At 38.3% G+C, this 20000-nt stretch overlaps 1 protein-coding gene and 1 long non-coding RNA gene across 6 annotated transcripts in view; one reads left to right on the top strand and one right to left on the bottom strand.

The window, feature by feature from the left end:
- LOC146872875 (uncharacterized) overlaps nucleotides 1-1164 on the top strand; it is a 54371-nt gene extending 53207 nt beyond the window's left edge. The window contains exon 3 of the long non-coding RNA XR_014982356.1: nucleotides 1042-1164. This is a non-coding gene — a long non-coding RNA (uncharacterized LOC146872875). The remainder of the gene's footprint in view (nucleotides 1-1041) is intronic.
- Nucleotides 1-20000, bottom strand: part of br (broad-complex core protein) — a 63802-nt gene that overhangs the window by 40130 nt on the left and 3672 nt on the right. For 2 of the 5 annotated variants that reach the window (XM_035863504.2, XM_035863493.2), the window contains exons 2-5: nucleotides 3294-3495; nucleotides 2981-3172; nucleotides 2034-2616; nucleotides 1298-1357 (exon numbers count right to left, since the gene is read on the bottom strand). In XM_035863504.2, the coding sequence (XP_035719397.1) occupies nucleotides 1298-1357; nucleotides 2034-2616; nucleotides 2981-3172; nucleotides 3294-3479 (1021 nt within the window). In that variant the 5' untranslated portion in view covers nucleotides 3480-3495. Of the gene's footprint in view, nucleotides 1-1297; nucleotides 1358-2033; nucleotides 2617-2980; nucleotides 3173-3293; nucleotides 3496-7192; nucleotides 7278-7651; nucleotides 7717-20000 lie in introns of those variants that run through there. The other 3 variants (XM_085658284.1, XM_035863495.2, XM_035863505.2) reach the window with 3 other exon arrangements.

Genomic DNA, 20000 nt, shown 5'->3' on the forward strand with positions numbered 1-20000 from the left:
AAAATCGTCGCCGTAACCGCGTAAGTTTTTTAATCGAAATTGAAAGTGTCAATAATCTTGATTATTTCGATAATATCAGAGAGGAAAGTAATTACGTAATCTGGACTGTTCGCCGCCGCATCGTTATCTATTCATTTTCCTTTATTCATACGTTTCCTTATCTTTTGCTAGACTAGCAAAGTAACGATCGCAATAGACTTATCGTTGTACAGTAATGCCAAACTGATATTTCTATTATTGCTTCTTTTGCCAATTATTATTATTATTATAATAATAATGATACTGCATAATCGGCGATTCAATGGCGAGAGAAAAATCTATCTATCTCCGTCGCTCCTCTATCGCGATAAGAATTAATGATGATTTATCGTTACCGGCCATAGTTAATTTGATAGGTTAAGCAAGAAATATTTGTCCGACTGTTAATTTGAAGGAAAGAAAAAGAGACAAGAAGAAGAAGAAGAAGAAGGAGGAGGAGGAGAAGAGAAAAAAAAACAAACAAAAAGAAAAGGAAAAAAATATGGGAGAGAAGAAGACGAACAAAAATATGTAAAGAGAGACACTATTGATACAATACGTAATCGATATTTTGTTAATAGTCTAAAAAGAGATTTGACGATCGTACAAATGCTCGTTAACGTCAAACAAGCACGCTGCCACGTTTCTTCGAACGAACGCGACCGCGAAATGATCGGAAACCAACAATTAAATTCCACGCCTTGATATCACCGAAATATACAGATATCCTCGTACCATATGATATATCATGAAATGTAAATGCAAGCGAATCGTGATGACATCGTATTGTATGATGATAACGATGATTTTTTTTTTTTAAACGCATGCCAATTAGAAGAAATTTATTTAATCTTCCAAGCAGACAGTAGTGCTCTTTCACCGCAACCAATAAATACGTTCATTCTTTTTTTTTTTTTTTTTTTTTTTTTTTTGATTTTTTTTTGTTTTAATTCGTGATTTGTTAGTTTGATATAACTGCACAAGTCTTAGTTACTTTTTTTTAATTATTTTTTTATTTTTTAGATCGACTCGTTACACCGCAAGCGGTTCGTGGCTGCGACGTATCGACCGTCGATGAAAGATCATAGAGTGTGTAGCGTAGAGCGCCCATAAGAAGATCAAAAGAATATCGTTGAAAAATGGATAAATATATTTTATAAATAAATAAATAAATAAATATATATATATATGTATATAAGAAAAACGAAAAGGCTAATTTCAATTATATCGGATATTCTATTGATTTCTATAGGACGGAGCCAAAAAAGAATTTTCTTACCTTGCGAAGTTCCTGCTAAATCCGGCGTTTGCAACCCGTGGCCCAACCCTGGAAATTTCACTATTGTCATGCATAGCGACGGGAGTTCTCGTTAACAGAAATCGATTTGAAGGCCTGTACGCAATAATGAGAACGTCGCCATGTAATAAAAACATGATAACCGGTAAAGTAATAATAAATGATGATAATGACATAACGAGTTATTGTGTGTGCCGGAACGTAGGGAATAAAAATGTATTTGCAACTAAAGAAAAAAAAAAAAAAAAGAAAAAAGAAAAAAAAAAGAAGAAGAAGAAAAAAGATAGAAAAGAAAATAACTGGGACGATCACGTTTTCATTTCGTACGCATTAAGACAATGAAATGCCGCACGAGGAATGCAAATCTTTCGAAATATCAAATAAATATAGCATTGGCATTGAACGTTCATGAGAAATCAAAGGAACAAAAGAAAGAAAGAAAGAAAGAAAGAAAGACAGAGATAGATAAATAAATAGATAAAGAGAAAGGAGGGGAGAGAGGTAGGATGAAGGAAAAGTAAATACATACTTTGATACACTTTGAAGGACGAACTAAAACGTGTGCGAGCGAACGAGCGAGCGCGCGCGCACGCGCCAGCGAGGATCAACATGTAACAAGGATTTACGAATAATTTGGTAATAATTAATTATGTTTATATGTATGGGGATGTTTGCGTGGTGCGTACAGGCCTGCTTCGAAAATAAAACTCGGACGTACCTGACAATGGCGTGTGATCCGTGAGGGCTGCCATACTGAAGTTAAAACTTCCTGGCGTCGATGTGAACAATTTGCTTTCCGGCATAAAATTTTGCGTCGGTGTGTGTTCGGGTTCAGGCTCGTGTTCGTTACTACTCGCCGACGCCGGTGGCCTATCCGATGCCGCTGCTCCCGAATCCGAAGAGTCCTCGTTGTTACCGGCATTCCCACCGTTACCACCGGTCAATTCCAAAGGCTCGCACTTTATTGTATCTTCTATGGGACTATTCTCTTCGTGGACACCGTTACCTTCCACTTTACTCGAAAGATGATTGTTTTTCACCATCGAGAAATCGGTCGGTGTAGCGTCATTATTGTTGAGAGGCGGCGAGGATACCCTCGATCTTTTCGCCGAATCCTCGTGAAGATCCGGCGTACGCCTCTCGTTCCTACGTATCTGTGCTCTACGCAATAACTGTTGCACCGTCGTAGGTGTTGGTGTTGTCGGTGCCGGCGGGGAACCACTACGAGGAAAACTTTCTTCTGATTTTTCGTGAAAAGGAAGATGATTAACACCAGCAGCCAGTGCGCGAACATGTGAGAGCTAAATCGTGGCAAAAAATGTTTCGTTAAAGTCACCCCATTCGTATTCGTTATACGTATTGCCTAGAAAAGATCTTTCCAGGGACATCCGAGTCAACGAATATGTATGGGATATAGAAAAATTCATTGGATCACATGATCATTTTACATCTCTAATAACTACTCGCAACAATTTCCTTTTTCTTTTCTTTTCTTTTCTTTTCTTTTTTTTTCTTTCCTTGCTTTTTATCAAAAATTTTTTTATCAAAATTTGAGGATGTTTCGATTAATCTATTTTTACTTGACCGTGCAAGAATTAACTAGCAATATAAATTGTATATTTTGTAATAATGGAATATGTTTGTTCTGAATTAATTCTTACTCACCTCGTCCCTATCCGTCTGGTCAGCTTGTTGTGTAAGACCCGATACCCTAAGTACTTCTGCAGTTTTGAGGAAACTGCTAAGAGAACGCTGATGTACGTTCACTTCCCCATGGTAGATGAACTCCACCAAGGCATGTAAGTCACTGAACGCTACATCTTGAAGTACTATCACCGGATGCTTGCATGGTGTGCTCTGAAATAATATAATTATAAAGTTAAAGTTTTAATATTACTTTGTTAAAGAAAAAAAAAAAAATATAAAAAAATATAAAAAAAAATAAAAAAGAAAAAATTAATATATCATTGGTATCTACCTTGAGAAGTTCCCTAAAGTATGGACTGCAAGCAGAAAGTACAACCCGGTGTGCTTTGAGGCTCTTGCCATCACAAGCCAATGTAACGTCCACAAAGTCCTCGTCATCTCTCAAGTTTTCAAAAGCTGACGTTATGCTGCTTTGGTAATTATTCCATCGCAGACAAAAGTGTTGCGTATCTACCATCGTTATATCTATTCACCTGTGAACAAACATTTAATCTTATTTATTATCTTCATATATAGAATGAATATTATTGTTTGTTATCTTGAAACGATTTATAAAAATTCAAAATTGCCATTTAAATATAATACTTTCATTTTAATATATTATTTGTTTGATAAAGAAATATATATATATATATATATATATATATATATATATTTATACACGAATAAACGCGTTATTAAAACAGATGTCCATTTCATTTTATTAGCTGGATAAAGAATTACGCAACCGATAATATGGAAATAAAATAATTATATATTGAACTATCTTCTTGCGATTTAACATATGAAAAATATTATTAGTTTAGAAAAATATACAAACAATTTCATATTAATAAAATTGATCTTCAAGAAAATTTCATGTCAATATTAACAAGAAAGATGACCCATTTCCCAATGGGATGAACCCCAAACATTAATATTGTCAATATCGTACTTTATTTAAAGGAAAAGTTGCAAAGCAACAATATTTCATATTTTTATTTTGCCGTAGAAAAAAATGGAAAAAAAAATTAGGTCGTCAAGCTGGAGCCAAGCCAGAACATACGATTAAATAATACTCTCTGCTACTTATAAAAGCGCAAGCATTAAATGTATGCTGATAGTGTTATCTTAGCGAAATGATAAAAAAATCTTAAAACAAATTTGCAGAGTCGACTCCCTGCATAAGTGTAGCAATACATTCTAGTAAAAAAAGATTTCCAACGTTTGAAAGCACGTCATTGATCATAATTATATTGTTACTTAAAGTTATAATTATAACGTTTGACACGGCTCTTTCTCTCTCTCTCTCTCTCTCTCCCTCCCTCCCTACCACTCCCACTTTCTCTCTCTCTCTCACTCTCTCTCTCTCTCTCTCTCGTTCTCTCTCTTTATTCGTTTAATATACTCGGGGATAACGGACACCGAGGAAAAAAACATAACAAACTATCTTCGCACTCTGTCTCCGATTCGAAATCGTTTAACGCCGTAATTCAATCAACCTCCTTATCGTCGCTAAACTTTCTAACTCACACTATAATATATATATATATATATATATATATATATATATATATATATATTTATATATATATACACCATCAACAACAACTCGTATATATCACTGCACGAATGTAGTAAGGCACTAATTCGAAAGAGAAGAAATATCCGTTTCGGCCGAAACACATTCTCACAGTTTTTTTTACCAGCGCTATCGTGGTCTGCTAAATTTATGTCTGACGAATTCAAGATAAGTTTCGGAGTCTCGTGAGAATCGCTAAACATTGTTTGATAACACGAGAACAGTGGGCACTGTGCGATCCTTTAGGAGGGAATTTACGGAGGCTTCTCGCGCACGTTATTGCGGAAAAGATCGGTGGCGGTCGAGCAAGAGAGAGAGAAAGAAAGAGAGAGAGAGAGAGAGAGAGAGAGAGAGAGAGAGAGAGAGAGAGAGAGAGACAGAGAAAGAGAGAGGAGCGGGGAGAGAGAGAGAAGAAAAAGAAAAGAAAAAAAAGGATGTTGAACGAAAGGAAAGGAAGAGAAAAAAATAGAGAAACAAAAGGAAAAGAGACACGATATACAACACGATGGATATATAAACATTTGAAAAATCGTTAACGAAGAAAGATAAAAAAGGCGTACTAGTACGATGATAAAAATGATAGAAAATAATGATGACGAGACAATAATTGACACGAACGACAAAAGTTCCAGCGCGGGAAATACCGGTTAGGAAAGTGCGAAGAAGAAGAAGGTTTCTCTATTACTCTTTTTCCTTGCTTTCTTTCTTTCTTTCTTTCTTTCTTTCTTTCTTTCTTTCTAATCTTTCTTCCTTTCTTTGTGCCTTATTTACGCGACGTGATCACTTGCCACCAGCTCGTGAATAAAAAGAATAGATATAGTTTCTGCTTAAAGACGAAGAAAAAGAATCGAAGGTCTTTTTTTTGTCGATCGAAGATAGAGAGATACGAATAGATACAGAGATAGAGATAGGGAAAGAGAAAGAGAGAGAGAGAGAGATAATCAACGAGCGATTACCTTTCCTTCTCTTTTGTTTTTTTTTCTTTTTTTTTTTTTTCCCTGTTTTACGTCCAATATACACGCGTTCAGTTTAACCGCGAACGACGGCGACGGTTCCCGGTCAAAAAGCGTCAGCAGAACGCACTCCCGTGTTAAGGCACACATTCACCGCACACTTCCCGAAAAGAAAAAAAAAGAGAAAAAAAGAAGAAGAAAAAGTAAAAAAGAGATAAGAGTAATGATAATAATAATAAAAAACAAAAAAAAAAGAAAAAAAAAAGAGAGAAAAAAAAACAAGAAGAAAATGACAAAAAAAGAAAAAGGAAACCACAATTTACAAGTGGGGAGGGGAGGGGTTGGGGGAGAGGAAAAAGTAACAATAGTATTAATGGTGATAATAGTAGTGATAGTAACAGTAATGGTGGTAATAGTGATAGTAGTCGCCAATAATAGTAATAGTAGTAGTCTAGTAGTAAAAGTAACAGTAGCAGTAGCAGTAGTAGTAGTAGTAGTTGTAATAGTAATAGTAATAGCAGTAGTATTAATACGATGGTAGTAGTAGTGGTTGTGATGATGATGGTATATTAGTGTTGGTTTTGGTGATGGTGGGACGTTATCACGAAAGCGCACCTATCGCTCGTCATGCCGCGTAAGCTAATGACCGAAACAATGGACTGTCGTAAAGCGTTCCGCGTTTTATCTCCGCAACGCCACCTCGCAAAAAAAGTGCGCAAAGATCGACGTAGTCCTCCGTAAGTGAGATCAGCCGTAAAGATTTGGAGCGCGCGTTATCATCGGATACGCGCGCGCCCACTTTCTCTTTCTCTCTCTCTCTTTTTCTTTCTTCCACGCACATCATCACATACACACACTCGCGTGCGCGCGCGTTCGGCGATACTTTTCTACTACGAATTACAGGCGATTTTCACGAACGATCTTAAAAATCGATCTGGTGTTTTCATTGTACGATTAAAATAAGGTAATAAAAAGAAAACGATCGCGCACATATCGGATGACGGAAAAGAAGAGAAAGAAAAAGAGTGAGTGAGTGAGAGAGACAGACAGACAGAGAGAGAGAGAGAGAGAGAGAGAAAAGTATGTACGATGAATTAGTTCCAATCATATTCCGAAGTCTCTTTCCTTTTTTTTCAAATTTCATCAATGACGAAGGTCAATCGAAAAATCAAGATAGTAACTGACAATATTGTATATATGTATAGCGTGTACCGCCAGAACATTTCCCGCTTCTCGCGCGTGCAACCTCGTGATTCGTCGGAACGCAACGGTTTCCGAAGAAGCATACACATAGATACCTACATACACATACATACATATATATATATATGTATGTATGTATGTATGTATGTATGTATGTTGCGCCGCCACCAGCGAGAACGGCCGACAACTAAACGAGGACGCTTGTTGATGGGAAAAGGAGGGGGAGGAAGATGGGGGCAGTAAAGGAAAACCGCGCGAGAACTTCGAAAAAGGCGCGTCTATATGTACCGTTAAAACCACTATTTTCTTCATTGTACCGTCTCTCTCTCTCTCTCCTCTCTCTCTCTCTCTCTCTTTTGCTGTCTCTCTTTTTATCTCTATCTCAATCACTAAACTCACTTATTCTCACTCTCATGTTCTTGTTCTCACTCTTATTTTCTTTTTCTCTCTTACCCTATATTTCTATCTATCCATTCGTCCCATCCCATTCGAATAAATGATGACGTTCTCGCCCCTCAACGATGCGGACGACGCGGTGTGCGCGCCCGAACTAACCCCCAAAACGTCGCGAGCATCGCGCGTTACTATTGAAGGTCTCTTCGGGTTCGCACGAAAACGTACGAAAAGCTCACCGGCCACGAACCGGCGAAAGGAGGTGGTAAAAGAGACAAGGAAGAGGACAAAAGGATAAGGACATCACGATCTTCTCCCCCCCACCTTGCCTTGCAAAAGAAATGACGAGAAAGAGAGAGAGAGAGAGAGAGGGAGAAGAGAGAAAGAAAGAGAGAGAGGGAGAAAGAGAGAAAAATAGAGAACGGAAGATGCCTACTTTATTTTGTTTCGAAAGAAGTGTAATCGGTGTGTGAAAAGTTTGATAATAATTGAAAATCGAGGGAGATCGTGGATCTTTACCTCGTCGCGACACCGGCCGAAGACAACGCTCACGTGCTCGCCCTTCTTGGCCCTCTTCAACCTTGGGACACCATGCTCCATGTACAATCCTCCCTTTTCTTCCTCTTCTTTATATTATTATTATTATTGGTTGGTATTATTATTACGATTATTATTACGATTATTATTATTATTATTATTATTATTATTAATATTATTATTATTAATTATTATTATTATTATTATTATTATTATTATTATTATTATTATTATTATTATTATTATTATTATTATTATTATTATTAGGTATTAACCTTATTTTTTTGTTTTACGAAAATACTCGAACGATATATAACGGGTGTATCCTTAATTAATCGTATATCGTTGTGTCGTTCACACCGTGTAAGCGCGCGAGCCGCAGGCACTAAGGATTTATATATTCGCGATAATCGCGTCTCGTAATCAAAGGCGAGGAAGGCAAAGACGAGGAAAAAGCCGGCGAAGACACGGAAGTGACGGCGACGTTGACGGCAACGGCAACGGTGACGATGACGATGACGACGGTGACGGTGATGGTGATGGTAACAGTGACAGTGACGGTGACGGTGGTGGTGGAAGAGGTAACAGTAGCATCGCCACTCTCGCGAAACGATATCCGTACGTAAGATCGCGCGGCGCGTGTCAGCTCTCGTCGTCGTCGCTCGGCGTGTTCGCTCTCTCTCTCTCGCCGAAAAAGTGGAGAGTGCGCGGCGTCGCGAGAGACGACAGGAGCGGCGCCGGCGATTCTCTCACTCTCTCTCTCCCTCTCTCTCTCTCTCTGTCTCTCTTTCTGACTCTCTCTCCCTCTTTCTGTCGTTCTCACTCGTTCTCACTCACGCTCCTTTCCCTCTCGCACGCGCTCGCCGAGAGCGCGCGCGGCGAACGAGAGAAAAGGGTGCGGAGAGGTTAGGTCTCGTGGTTGCGCGCCACGAAGAGAGTGAGAGAAAGAAAGAAAGAGAGAGAGGGAGGGAGGGAGGGAGGGAAGGAGGGAGGGAGGGAGGGAGAAAGAGAGAGAGAGACACCAAGCGTAGAGGGGGGAGGGAGGTGCCCCTTCAACGATACAACGCCCGAGCGCGCGCGATCCGGAGACCTAGCAGCTATCTTTTCCTCCCTCTTCACGCCCTCGCTCCTTCCACGTTTCGTTTCTCGCCACCCACTTCCCTCTCTTTCTCTCTTCTTTTTCTTCTTCTTCTTATTCTTCTTTCTCTTACTCTTACTCTTACTCTTTCTCGTTCTCTTTCCCTGTGTCTTTTTTCTCTCTTTTTTCTCTCACGAGCCGCTAAACGCCGTCAGGGCCGCGCGAGACGCGTGGCGCCAGCGACGCGGGAATTTCGAATATCCGGACGGACAGACGGACGGACGAGGGAGAGATGACGGACACGTGCTCGATCAAGAACCTGGATGAACGAGAAACGAAGACGACGATGAATATGACGACAGATACGACGTTAATAATATTACTATTTCTTTGAACGGAACGATGACGATAATTACGGTTAACTAGTTGTCGACCGTCACGAATCCTATGATATTTCCTTCGAGAGTAAATAGAAAAGAATAAAAGAAAAATGAACGAACGGACGAATGAACGAACGTACTCGTCGATAATATCAGCAAAATAAAAAACGTGACTTTTACCAGGCGAAGAAAAAAAGGAAGAGAGAGAGAGAGAAAGAGATAGAAAGAGTGAAGGCACGAACGAAGTTAACTCCAAGTCGCAGTTCCCGAGTCTGCTTAGGACTAGCAGCTAACGCGGGGCGGAAGTCGTTCGGCGTTATTCTTTATCGTAGCATGAGACATCTGTCGTAATAAGTGCGGACTAAAAAATAGTGCGTACGCAGAGAGCAAGAGAGCGAGAGAGCGCCGCGCCAGGCCACTGAGAAAGAAAGAGAGAAAGAAAAAAAGAAAGAAAAAAAAGGAAGAGAAAAGGAGGAGGAGGAGAAGGATGAGGAGGGAGTATAGGGATAAAGAAAGAGAGACCGTGTCAGAGAGAGAGAGAGAGAGAGAGAGAAAGAGAGAGAGCCATTGGCCGGATTGGTGGGGAGGTCGGTGCTTGCGGACGCGTCGCCCGCTCCTCTACCTCCTCGTCCTCCTCCTCCTCCTCTCCCCACTCCACCCTCAGGCCGATTTGGCCCGCCGCGAGGTACCGCCGCGAAATGAAAATGCGTAAAGCACCGAGAGAACAAAAATGTCACTTTCGATCGGAAACGAGCGGGCGAACTCCTCGCTCGGCCTCGCATCATTTTTTTCATCGGAAGGAAAGAAAAGAAAAGAAAAGAAAAGAAAAGAAAAAAAACAAATAAAAGGAAAAAAAAGAAACGAAAGAAAGTAAATAAATAAGTAAGACAAAAGAAATGACGATATTCGTCCAGATATTCTGCTGTCAAATGTTTTACGACATCAGAATCGCGACGATTTGAATTTTCCGCTCCTTTCGTGTTCCTCTCGATTAGCCATGCCTTATAGTAAAAAATTCAACAAAGCAACCGTCTTACGAATGACTCTTGCCGATCTGTTCCTTCTAAACTCTCTGTCTCTCTCTCTCTCTTTTTCTCATTCTCTCTCTTTATACACATATATATATATATATATATATATATATATATATATATATTTCTCTCTCTCTCTCTCGGCCCCGAACCACTATCCCCTCCGCGGCATTGCCGTCGGCGACCCGACTCGATTCGCCCCTCAAAAAATCATTACGCCCTTCCGCGGGCTGCGCATGAACGCGGTTTTAATTCGCTACTAGAAAAGTAAAATGTAAACGTTCGCGGGCGAGGGGAGGGTGGGCAGAGGGGCGAAGGGGTAACGCTCGGAGCGCTCGTAAGAAGGGAGAGAAAAGAGAAGGAGGGATAGGCGGAGAATAGAGAGAGAGAGAAAGAGAGAAAGAGAAAGAGATGAAACGAGCAAACGAGGGCGCTTGCGGAAGAGAAAAAGAGAGGAAAAGGGAGATGACGTCTCGCAGATGTAGCCGAGGACGACGAGGGAGAACCAGGACGAGGAATGCTGTGAGAGCGCGACGGAAAAGAGGTCCTTTTTCCACCGACATGACGCCACCACCACTGCCACCACCGTTGCCGTAGGAAAGTATGAGAGAAAGAGAAAGAAAGAGAGAGGAGGTGGACGAGAAGAGACGATGGTGGGAGGTGGACGAGAAGAGGATACGCTGCTCCCCTACTTCTCTAGGGGTTCCATTGTAATATTTATTGATTGGATTGCTAGGAGTCGAGGCTGAGGGACGTTGCCTACTTGGTCTAGAAGCGTTTCTACACTTTTTCAACCACCGTCGATCCACCTAGCTAGAAACGTATAGAATGAGAGATTGAGAAGGGGATGGGGAAAGAGAGAAAGAGAGAGAGAGAGACAAAGAGTGGGTGGGAGAAAGCCTTCTCCTCCTTCGAAAACCGGGTGAAAGTTACACACGGTGTTTCGCATTCCCGGAAACTCACGATATTTTTACGGTACATGCACCGTCCGCCAAATTTTATTTTTACACGAACGAATCGATCATACCCGTGATACTTTGTTTTTCGTCTGAATCGTTTCCTCGTGAGGCATCGCGCGATCCTCACTGATTCGTGTGGGTCTTTTCGTTCGTCCGGCGTAATAATCGCAAGCGATTCGTTTTATCGCCGTACTGATTCTCTTTCTAGAATAAAAAAAGAGAAAAGAAAGAAAAAAAAAAGAAAGAAAAATTGGAGTTTCTTTTGAAAAAACGAAAGTTGAAAAAAAAAGAAAAGAAAGGGTTTAGTCGTGCGATCTTCTCAGAGCATTATACATATAGATTATGCTCGTCGTAACGTTGACTTTGGCCTTATCTCGTTACAACGAACGATACGATGTCCCGTATATATCCCTGGCATCGGTCGCCCCTGCCATCGACGAACAATGCAATTAGGATGTTTTCTATGCCGCTCGACGGCCGCTGAGTCAGTCGACCTTGGGCGTACATAAAGCAGGATGCTGCATAACGTAACGCGAGCGTTTCGTTCGGATAAAAAAGAGTCGACCGATAAAAATCCAACGTATGATGAACCACGCATATTTCTTTTTTGTTGTTTTTTTTTTTTGTTTTTTTTTCCTTTCTTTTTCTCTTCTTTTTTTTTCTCTCCTATGGGTCGAATAATATCAACTATATCACGGGACCGACTGCTTCTGCATTCTGAACACGTCCAACAGGTACATACGAGTATCGATTCGCTATCAAAAGTGTCTCAGTTACTGGAAACGAAAAATCAATAAGCGAAATTAATCTACGTCAAAGTGTCCATATATTCATTTGTATTTTTCGTAAATGCAAATAAAATAGAATCGTTCGCGTTCCCGTATAAGTCGATTGTCCCTCGTAAAGAGAAATTACATACATATATATATATAAAATTAAAGTAATTCGAAAGAACGCATCGGTTACTGGTACGTACGTACATAGAAGTCGATCCAACGAATCATGGATTTCGAGAGTCGGCCGTGTGTAAAACTGAGTATCGCTTATTATTAGTACCCAAGGTACCAGGCACCACAAAAGGGAGGGATTTCATGCAGCCCCTTTTCGTTAGCTCGGCTCTCATTAAACGGCGCACCTGCTAGTTGGCGAGCTCGCGATCGTCGCGCGATTTCGGCTCGGGTAGACAGAAATTTTGGCGATAAAGAATATCATCCTCTTTGGAAGCCGGCCGCGTACGCATTCTAAATGCGCTCTATACACGCGAGCCTACCGTCAGTTAGAACCAACGAGAGAGAGAGAGAGAGAGATAGAGAGAAAAAAAGAGAGAGAAAAAGAAAGAGATAGAGAGAGAGAGAGAGAGAGAGAGAGAGAGAGAGAGAGAGAGAGAGAGAAAGAGGGTGAGGAAGAAAGTAGAACGCGAGCGGAGCCTAGCTCTGCCACGGCTCCAGCATATTTTTTCTCTTACGTCCTGACCCCCTCTACTCGAACGGTACACCCTTGCCAGCACATCTCCCCTAGCCCCCTCCTACCCATTGCATTCTAAAACATTTGGTGGCCGTTGACCTCGGCCGGGCTATTCCGTACGGCTATTGGCTCGCTAACTGTCGTCTCCTACTCGCTCTCTTCGCCACTGCCAACGCGAACGCAATGTAAAAGAAGGCTTTGCCACCGAAGAAGAACGAGGAGGAGTCGATATCGTGATATTTTAACCACTCTGACTGTGATTCAGCCGTGTTCTTGGACTCCTTCGACGAAATTTTCCCGAACTACGGATGCGATTCGATCTTGTTAAAATTAGAATGGAGTTCTTACTTTTTCTTTTCTCTTTTTCTTTTTTTTTTTCTTTTCTTTCTTTCTTTCCTTTTTCTTTTTCCTCTTCTTTTTATATTTTTTCTTCTTTTCCTTTGTTTTTTTTTTTTTTACTTCTTTCTTCGTCCCTTTCTTTTCTTTTCTTTTCGCGTTTCTCTCTCTCTCTCTCTCTCTCTCTCTCTCTCTCTCTTTTCTTTTTCTCATAGAGTAACCATACGGTTAGTCAACGCTTATCGATCTTTTATGAAAGAGGGCGAGAGAGAGAGAGAGAGAGAGAGAGAGAGAGAGAGAGAAAAGAGAAGGGTGTCATTCGTTGTTCAGCCTATCGATCGATTGCATTTCGTTTACACTTCGTCCAACAACGAGCGATGATTGACGGGAAGCGGCGCTGACACTTAGTCGACCATTCGATACGGACGTGAAAATTGAAGAACGTTCGATATTCGGATTCGAAATCGAACGAGACTGCGGTCGAGGTTACCTGCAATTTTCTGCCCCAAGCGATTGGGTGAATCGAACGACGAGCTGTTAGGGCTGTGCGTGGAACCTTTCACCGTCCGCCTAGTACTAGATATGCACTACTTACTACGATCTGCCAGAATACGAGCTAGTATGCTTCTATTCCAACGTTTCCTTGCACTACTTGCCGGAGAGTCTGTCTCATAGTTACGTGTTTCTTGATTACTGTTTTTACTATTAGCATTAATATTTATGGTTCGATCGATTAGATTCGCTTGTTCTGAATTAATTTAAATGTTAATTTCTTATTTCCCGTATTAATTCAATAATTTTACGTAATAGCATAGAAAATATTTAAATTATTAAAAATATACTTGATTTGCGATAAAATATTCAAGTATTGCTATTGATCTCGGAAAAAAACAATGAAACAATGATTATCGATATTCTCAAGGTGTCCATTAGAATATTAAAAGTTGTATATTCGATATCAAACTGTACAGGGACAAACGAACAATAGCAAAATTTTGTTGGTTACATATATGATTCCCTGGGTATATCCCATAGTCAATAATAACGCATCAGTCAATTTCACTTTGGTATGAAAAGGCTCATCTTCAATATATACATATATATATATATATATATATATCATTCTTTTTATGTGAAGAAAAAATCTAATCGTGCATTGCACATTTTGTGCAAGCAACATATTTATCTATGTCTATAAGCATACGAATGACTGAGCAATTGTTTTTTCTAATGACAAAATAATATTTAAGTTAATTGAAAAATACTCGTGATTCATCGTCGATTTTGACGTTCTATAGTTTAGGGTCATGTTGTGCCATTTAAAAAGCTAATGCCGCCATCATTATCCATCGTTGATAGATGTAATTTGTTAAAAAGTTTTTTCTTTTGTTTTCTTTTTCTTTTTTTTTTTTTTTTTTAAACATCGCTATTGGTTCTACGTTAATCGTTTCTTCGTTGTTTAGAAAGTAGATAATATTCGTTGCTGATAATACTCAGACTGCAGACGCAACACTGGCATGTTTCAATTTAAACGATATATTACTATAAGCAATGAATAAAAATCTTTCTTAAAGATTAATATCTTTTTTTTTTAAAGAACAAGATTTTACTTTATACAAATAATTGTCACAGAAATTTTTTAATAAACAATCATACTAGCTCTTATATATTATATATATATAAATTTTATCCTATCATATATCATACGTATATATATATATATATATATATATATATATATATATATAATCATTGGAAGGAATCATTATCGACGTGAAATTGATCGGTGTGTTACTTATGACTCTTCGTGTACTCTTTGCTTCCTTTGTATTTTATTTTTTCTTTCCTTTTTATTTTTTTTTTTTTGCGCTTCCTTTTTTATTTTCCTTTTGCGTTTCCTTTTTTATTTTTTTGCCTTTCCTTTTTTGTTTTTTTGCGTTTCCTTTTCTGTTCTTTTTTTTTTTTGAGTTTCCTTTTTTCCTTTTTGCGTTTCCTTTTTTATTTTTTGAGTTTCCTTTTTTTCCACCTCTTGCTTTTTTGTTTTTTTTATCCATTTTCCGACGCGTCGCAGGACGGTACGTATCGCGTATAGGCAGCGCGCGCGCAAAAGAAAAAAAGAACATAGCTAAAGAATTAACGAACTAAGCGAATTTTACGTTCGAGCTCGTTTTGCGATATCTCTTTCTCTCTTTCTCTTTCTCTCCATCTCTCTCTTTCCCCCCGTCTCTCTCTCTCTCTCTCTCTCTCTCTCTCTCTCTTTCTCTCCATTTCTCTCTCTTTCTCTCTCATTTCTTCTGGTGACCTACTTCTTGCCGATGTTCTTGCGATTAATCGAGGCAGAATGATACACAAGTATTTCCGTCGACGCTTAAAAATACTGAAAATGGGTCAGCAGCTATATTTTTAATTGCAACGCAGACGACAACGTAGACGAATCTTCGTAGCGAAGGGAAGATATGTTCGAAATTGAACTATGTCCTCCTCTCTCTTTCTTTCTATATCCTTCCTTTCTCTCTCTTTCTCTCTTCCTCTTTTCTTATCTATCTATCTATTTATCTCTTCTGTATAATAAAAAAGGAAAAAAAAAAAAAAATAAAAGAAAACAATTACGAAGTCATTTTACGCGTTCGAAATATCAACGTGAGGAATCACGAATTATTAAGAATTTTGGAAAAATGTTGTCAGTCAAGTTGCCCGTTAATACCTTCTCAACCCTCTCATATATCAATCTTCTCACCCTGTTTACTATATAACGTACAACCTTCATACTTTTGTACGCGTTATCATTGACGTTATGATATTATACGTAATTGATAATTAATAATTCATTTAAATTCATCTTTCCTTGCTTTCGTAATATATAGATGTATATTTCGTAAAGATATATTGATGATGTGGAATGAAAGAGTGTAAGAAAGAGAGAGTGGAGATAGAGGGGAAAAGAAAAATAAGTAAAATTTATTATAATCAATTGGTGTTCCAACAAATCGGAAGATACGAGTAAATATCGGATTAAAAAATAACGGTGTGAGTGCAATGGGTCACAGCAAATTTCCAATCGAAAAAATGCCGTTCATCGGGATCGCAATATTTTTATGAGAAAATGTGTCGAACGTTGTGCTATCATTTATATATAGTGGATGCGATGGCATTTTTTTAGATAAAAAGAGAGAGAGAGAGAGAGAGAGAAAATGCGTGCAACACAATCGAGCGTATAAATTGCATAATAAAGGAAAAATATAATAAAAAGTGAGAAGGATAAAGAAACATTTTTTTTTTCAAATTAAATCACCTTAACCGCTGATATTTTGATCAAATCGAGAAAAATATTAAAAATTGTTAATATCTTTTAATATATATATATATATATATATATATATATATATACATATATATATGTATAATGGAAATCAGAGTATTTCAAAATAATCTCGTATCATTCAATGTTAATCGTGAATGAATATGCAAAGGGGTAAAAGATTACGAACTGACATAAAAGTTTTTATATCAGAAGATCATAATTTTAAACGATTGAAAAAGGAAAGAATTTGGTACTTACATACGTAGATATTTTAGAAAAATTTTCGCATGCAAGTTATTTTTCGATATACACTATGTATCTACTGTAAGTCCAGTAACGTATACGACCCACGGACGATGAGATGCATAGGCGTTTATGTATATTCATATGTGTATGTACATATGTATCTAGCAGAAGTCATATATCCTCGCTGCACGCCCGATTATTTTTTTATCCGTGATGCGCGGCCATAGACGGCTCGCGAGCTTACTATGTGGTAGTTACACGAAGAAAGAAACAAAGAACATGTCCACTAGTAAATTCGACTTCGTACTATCACGCGCGTACATATGTGTATACGTGTAGTTATACCAGTTAAATGTATACCATCGTCGCGATAACTCGACGAAGACGATCACGAGATTATCGTTCTCCTTGCGATTAGTTTAGTCGATCCTTTTGGACACTTTCGCGACGTCAAAGATTGTGAACGAAGTTCATTCAAAAAAAAAAAAAAAAAAAAAAAAAAAAGAAAAAAAAAAAAAAAAAAGAAAAAAAAACAAAACAAAACAAAAAACGAAAAAAAAATAAGAAGAAAAAGAAAAAAGAAACCACGAACATACGATCCATAATTAAAAGGAATTAAATCGACCGGACAGCCTTTACCGGAATTTGCGATATTAAGCTTTCAAGGTCGCCCGTTTAATTTATTAGACAAGATCGTTTTTCGTCGTCGTATGCTCGAATAAGGAATAAAACCGTTAAACGTCTTATAAACCGACGGCGATAAAGGTTGATCGATTATTCTCACAATATTACAAACGAATACAATGCTATAATGCGAAGAATAAAAAAAAAAGTTCGAGAACGGAAATGTGAGACATCCTTTTATCCCCTTCTCAACTCTATGAACTTCCGCCTCCCCTTCCACCCCTCCCACGCCCCCCTTCCCTCTTTTGCTTTTCTATTTCTCACGATATCATACATAAGAGAGACATTAGTGTGCGTTACTCATTTGTATTGGAAATAAAACGGATTGTTCGACAAGTTAGATTCTAAGTAATTCCAGGTTTCAATGAGACGCTAACGTAGAACGAATATTTACTTAGCGTCAATGACTAATTATGATAAGATATACGTCTTACACCGAATCGGACGTTTATTTCACGCTTAGTAATTTCGAAATATTTCAACGCTTCTCTCTTTCTCTTCTTTTTTTCGATTTATTCGCAGTATTGCCAACCAATCTTTTTCCCCCTCCTTCCCCTTCTCCTTCCTTTTTGGCTTCTTCTTCTCCTTCTTCTTCTTCTTCTTCTTCTTCTTCTTCTTCTTCTGTTGCTTGTTCTCCTTCTCTTTCTTTTTTTCTTTTTATTTTTTTTTTTTCTTTTTTTCCTTTCTTTTGCCTTTCAAACCGGTACGTAGCTGAATGAACTGAAACTTCATTATGCAACGCGACTGAACGAACGAACGAACGAACGAAACTAAATTTATACGATGCGAAAGAAAAAAAAAAAAAAAAAAAAAATAAAAAAAAAAAAAAAAAAAGATACTGATCATCAGGAGTTCGATCTTTCTCGAATTATCACATTTCGCTGAGAGTAAACGTGTGTGCTCGCCAAGTGACATCGACACTAAATCCTCGGATGTAGTTATTCTAGCGAGCGAGTCGTCTAAATAACGTATTCACCGGCCGGCGTCTAATTTCAGAGATAACAGAGCCGACGCGTAATCTAGTTACTAGGCGTCTAATCTAATCGGCCAATTCGGATTATGTGCATACATACGTATACGTGTATACACATTGAAACGTCTTACACTATTTCACACTCTTTCTATCTCTTTCTCTCTCTCTCTCTCTTTCTCTCTCTCTCTCTCTCTCTCTCTCTCTCTCTCTCTCTCACTCTTTCTATCTATCTCACACGCGTACTAAGATCTTCATAAGAATCTTGCTGCGTCGAGCACGACGATGCCATTACGACGTACGTAAGTACGTATGTCTCTCGAAATAGAAAGAGAGAGAGAGAGAGAGAGAGAGAGAGAGAGAGAGAGACAGAGAAAGATTAGATTATTTAGAAAAAATCTGTAGACCGAAAACGATTACTTTGCTCATCTCATTTAAATGTCGTTCGATCCAGTCTTTCGTCGATGTCGTCAAATCGCTTATGTAATCGTTACGAAAACTATCGATAGGAAGCTAAAGCGATAATGATTCTCATATATATTCGAATAATTAATATTTCTTGATATATGTGACGTTCGTAGATACACTGAATCGATAAATACTAATTGAATTTTTTTCTCTGAATATATCCATATATAGTATGTCTCTGAATATATAACATATATATGTACATATATATATATATATATATATATATATATATATATATATATACACACACACACAGGCATATATATATAGAAAAAGAGAGAGAGAGAGAGAAAATGTAATAACGAAATGATGGATATTATGTATTCGTGTATAACAGCATCGTATAAGAAAAAGAAAGAAGCGCAAAGGGATATGAAACGAAAGGGAGGAAGGAAATAAGGAAGGAAGGAAGGAAGGAAGGAAAGAAGGAAGAAAAGAAGGAAGGTCGGAAGCTCCTTCCCTCGGCTTGCATCGTGGTCCACCGCGGAAGAACTGCTGGAACTCGGATCGAATAAGAAGAGAAAGGTAAAAATAACGGGTGCGAGAATCACTGCCCTTCATCCTTCAAGGAGAACGAACCGTTATCAGATATATCCCTTGACTCTCGATGTTACGTCTGCTGCAAAAGATCCATACTACGTACCGTTCCTTGATCTCTCAGTCGCAAAATTTCTTTAAAAATATAGGAATATTTTCCTTTTTTCCTTTTCTTTTTCTGTTTCTGTTTCTGTTTCTGTTTCTTTTTTTTTTTTTTTGTTTCTTTCTTTCTTTTTTTCCCAACAAATTGTTCACCGTCGATCCATCCAATCGTGGATCCATTTACATCGAAAATAATATTTTCTTTACGTATATAGTTATTTCTTTTTTCTTTTCTTTCTTTCTTTCTTTCTTTCTTTCTTTCTTTCTTTTCTCTTCGTTTTTTCTTTCTTTCCCTTTTATTTTCGGAGCACTTCGTTACACGCCGTTATACTCACGTTTTATATATAAGGCAAAGTTAAAAGCCCAGAAAACACGTATGCTAATGCGCGCCGGAACCCACTCGACGAAGAAGCTATTAAGGTCGAATTGCGCAAGAAGAAGGAGGAAGAAGGACATTTCGTTATTGCACCGTGTCTTCTTATACGAAAGGAATCGCGAATGAAAAAGAAAAAGAAAAAAGACGATATATCTATGTATAAAAAAAAAAAAAAAGGAAACAAAAAAGCAAAAAAGAAGGGAAAAGAAAAATATCAGAAAAAAAAGAAAGAGAAGAAAAGAGGAAAAAGAAGAAGAAGAAGAAGAAATCATGCTGATTAATGGAAAAGTATCATTAGTGCGGTATTAAACATTGTTTTCGCAACATTGTCGTGGTACGGTGACGTATCATTATGCTGATTCATCGAACCTACTTTTCGGTCGAAAATCGTTCTAA

The sequence above is a fragment of the Vespa mandarinia genome, chromosome 7, assembly GCF_050613455.1.
Source record: "Vespa mandarinia isolate Hongniang chromosome 7, ASM5061345v1, whole genome shotgun sequence".
In the NCBI taxonomy this organism is placed as follows: Eukaryota; Metazoa; Arthropoda; class Insecta; order Hymenoptera; family Vespidae; genus Vespa; species Vespa mandarinia.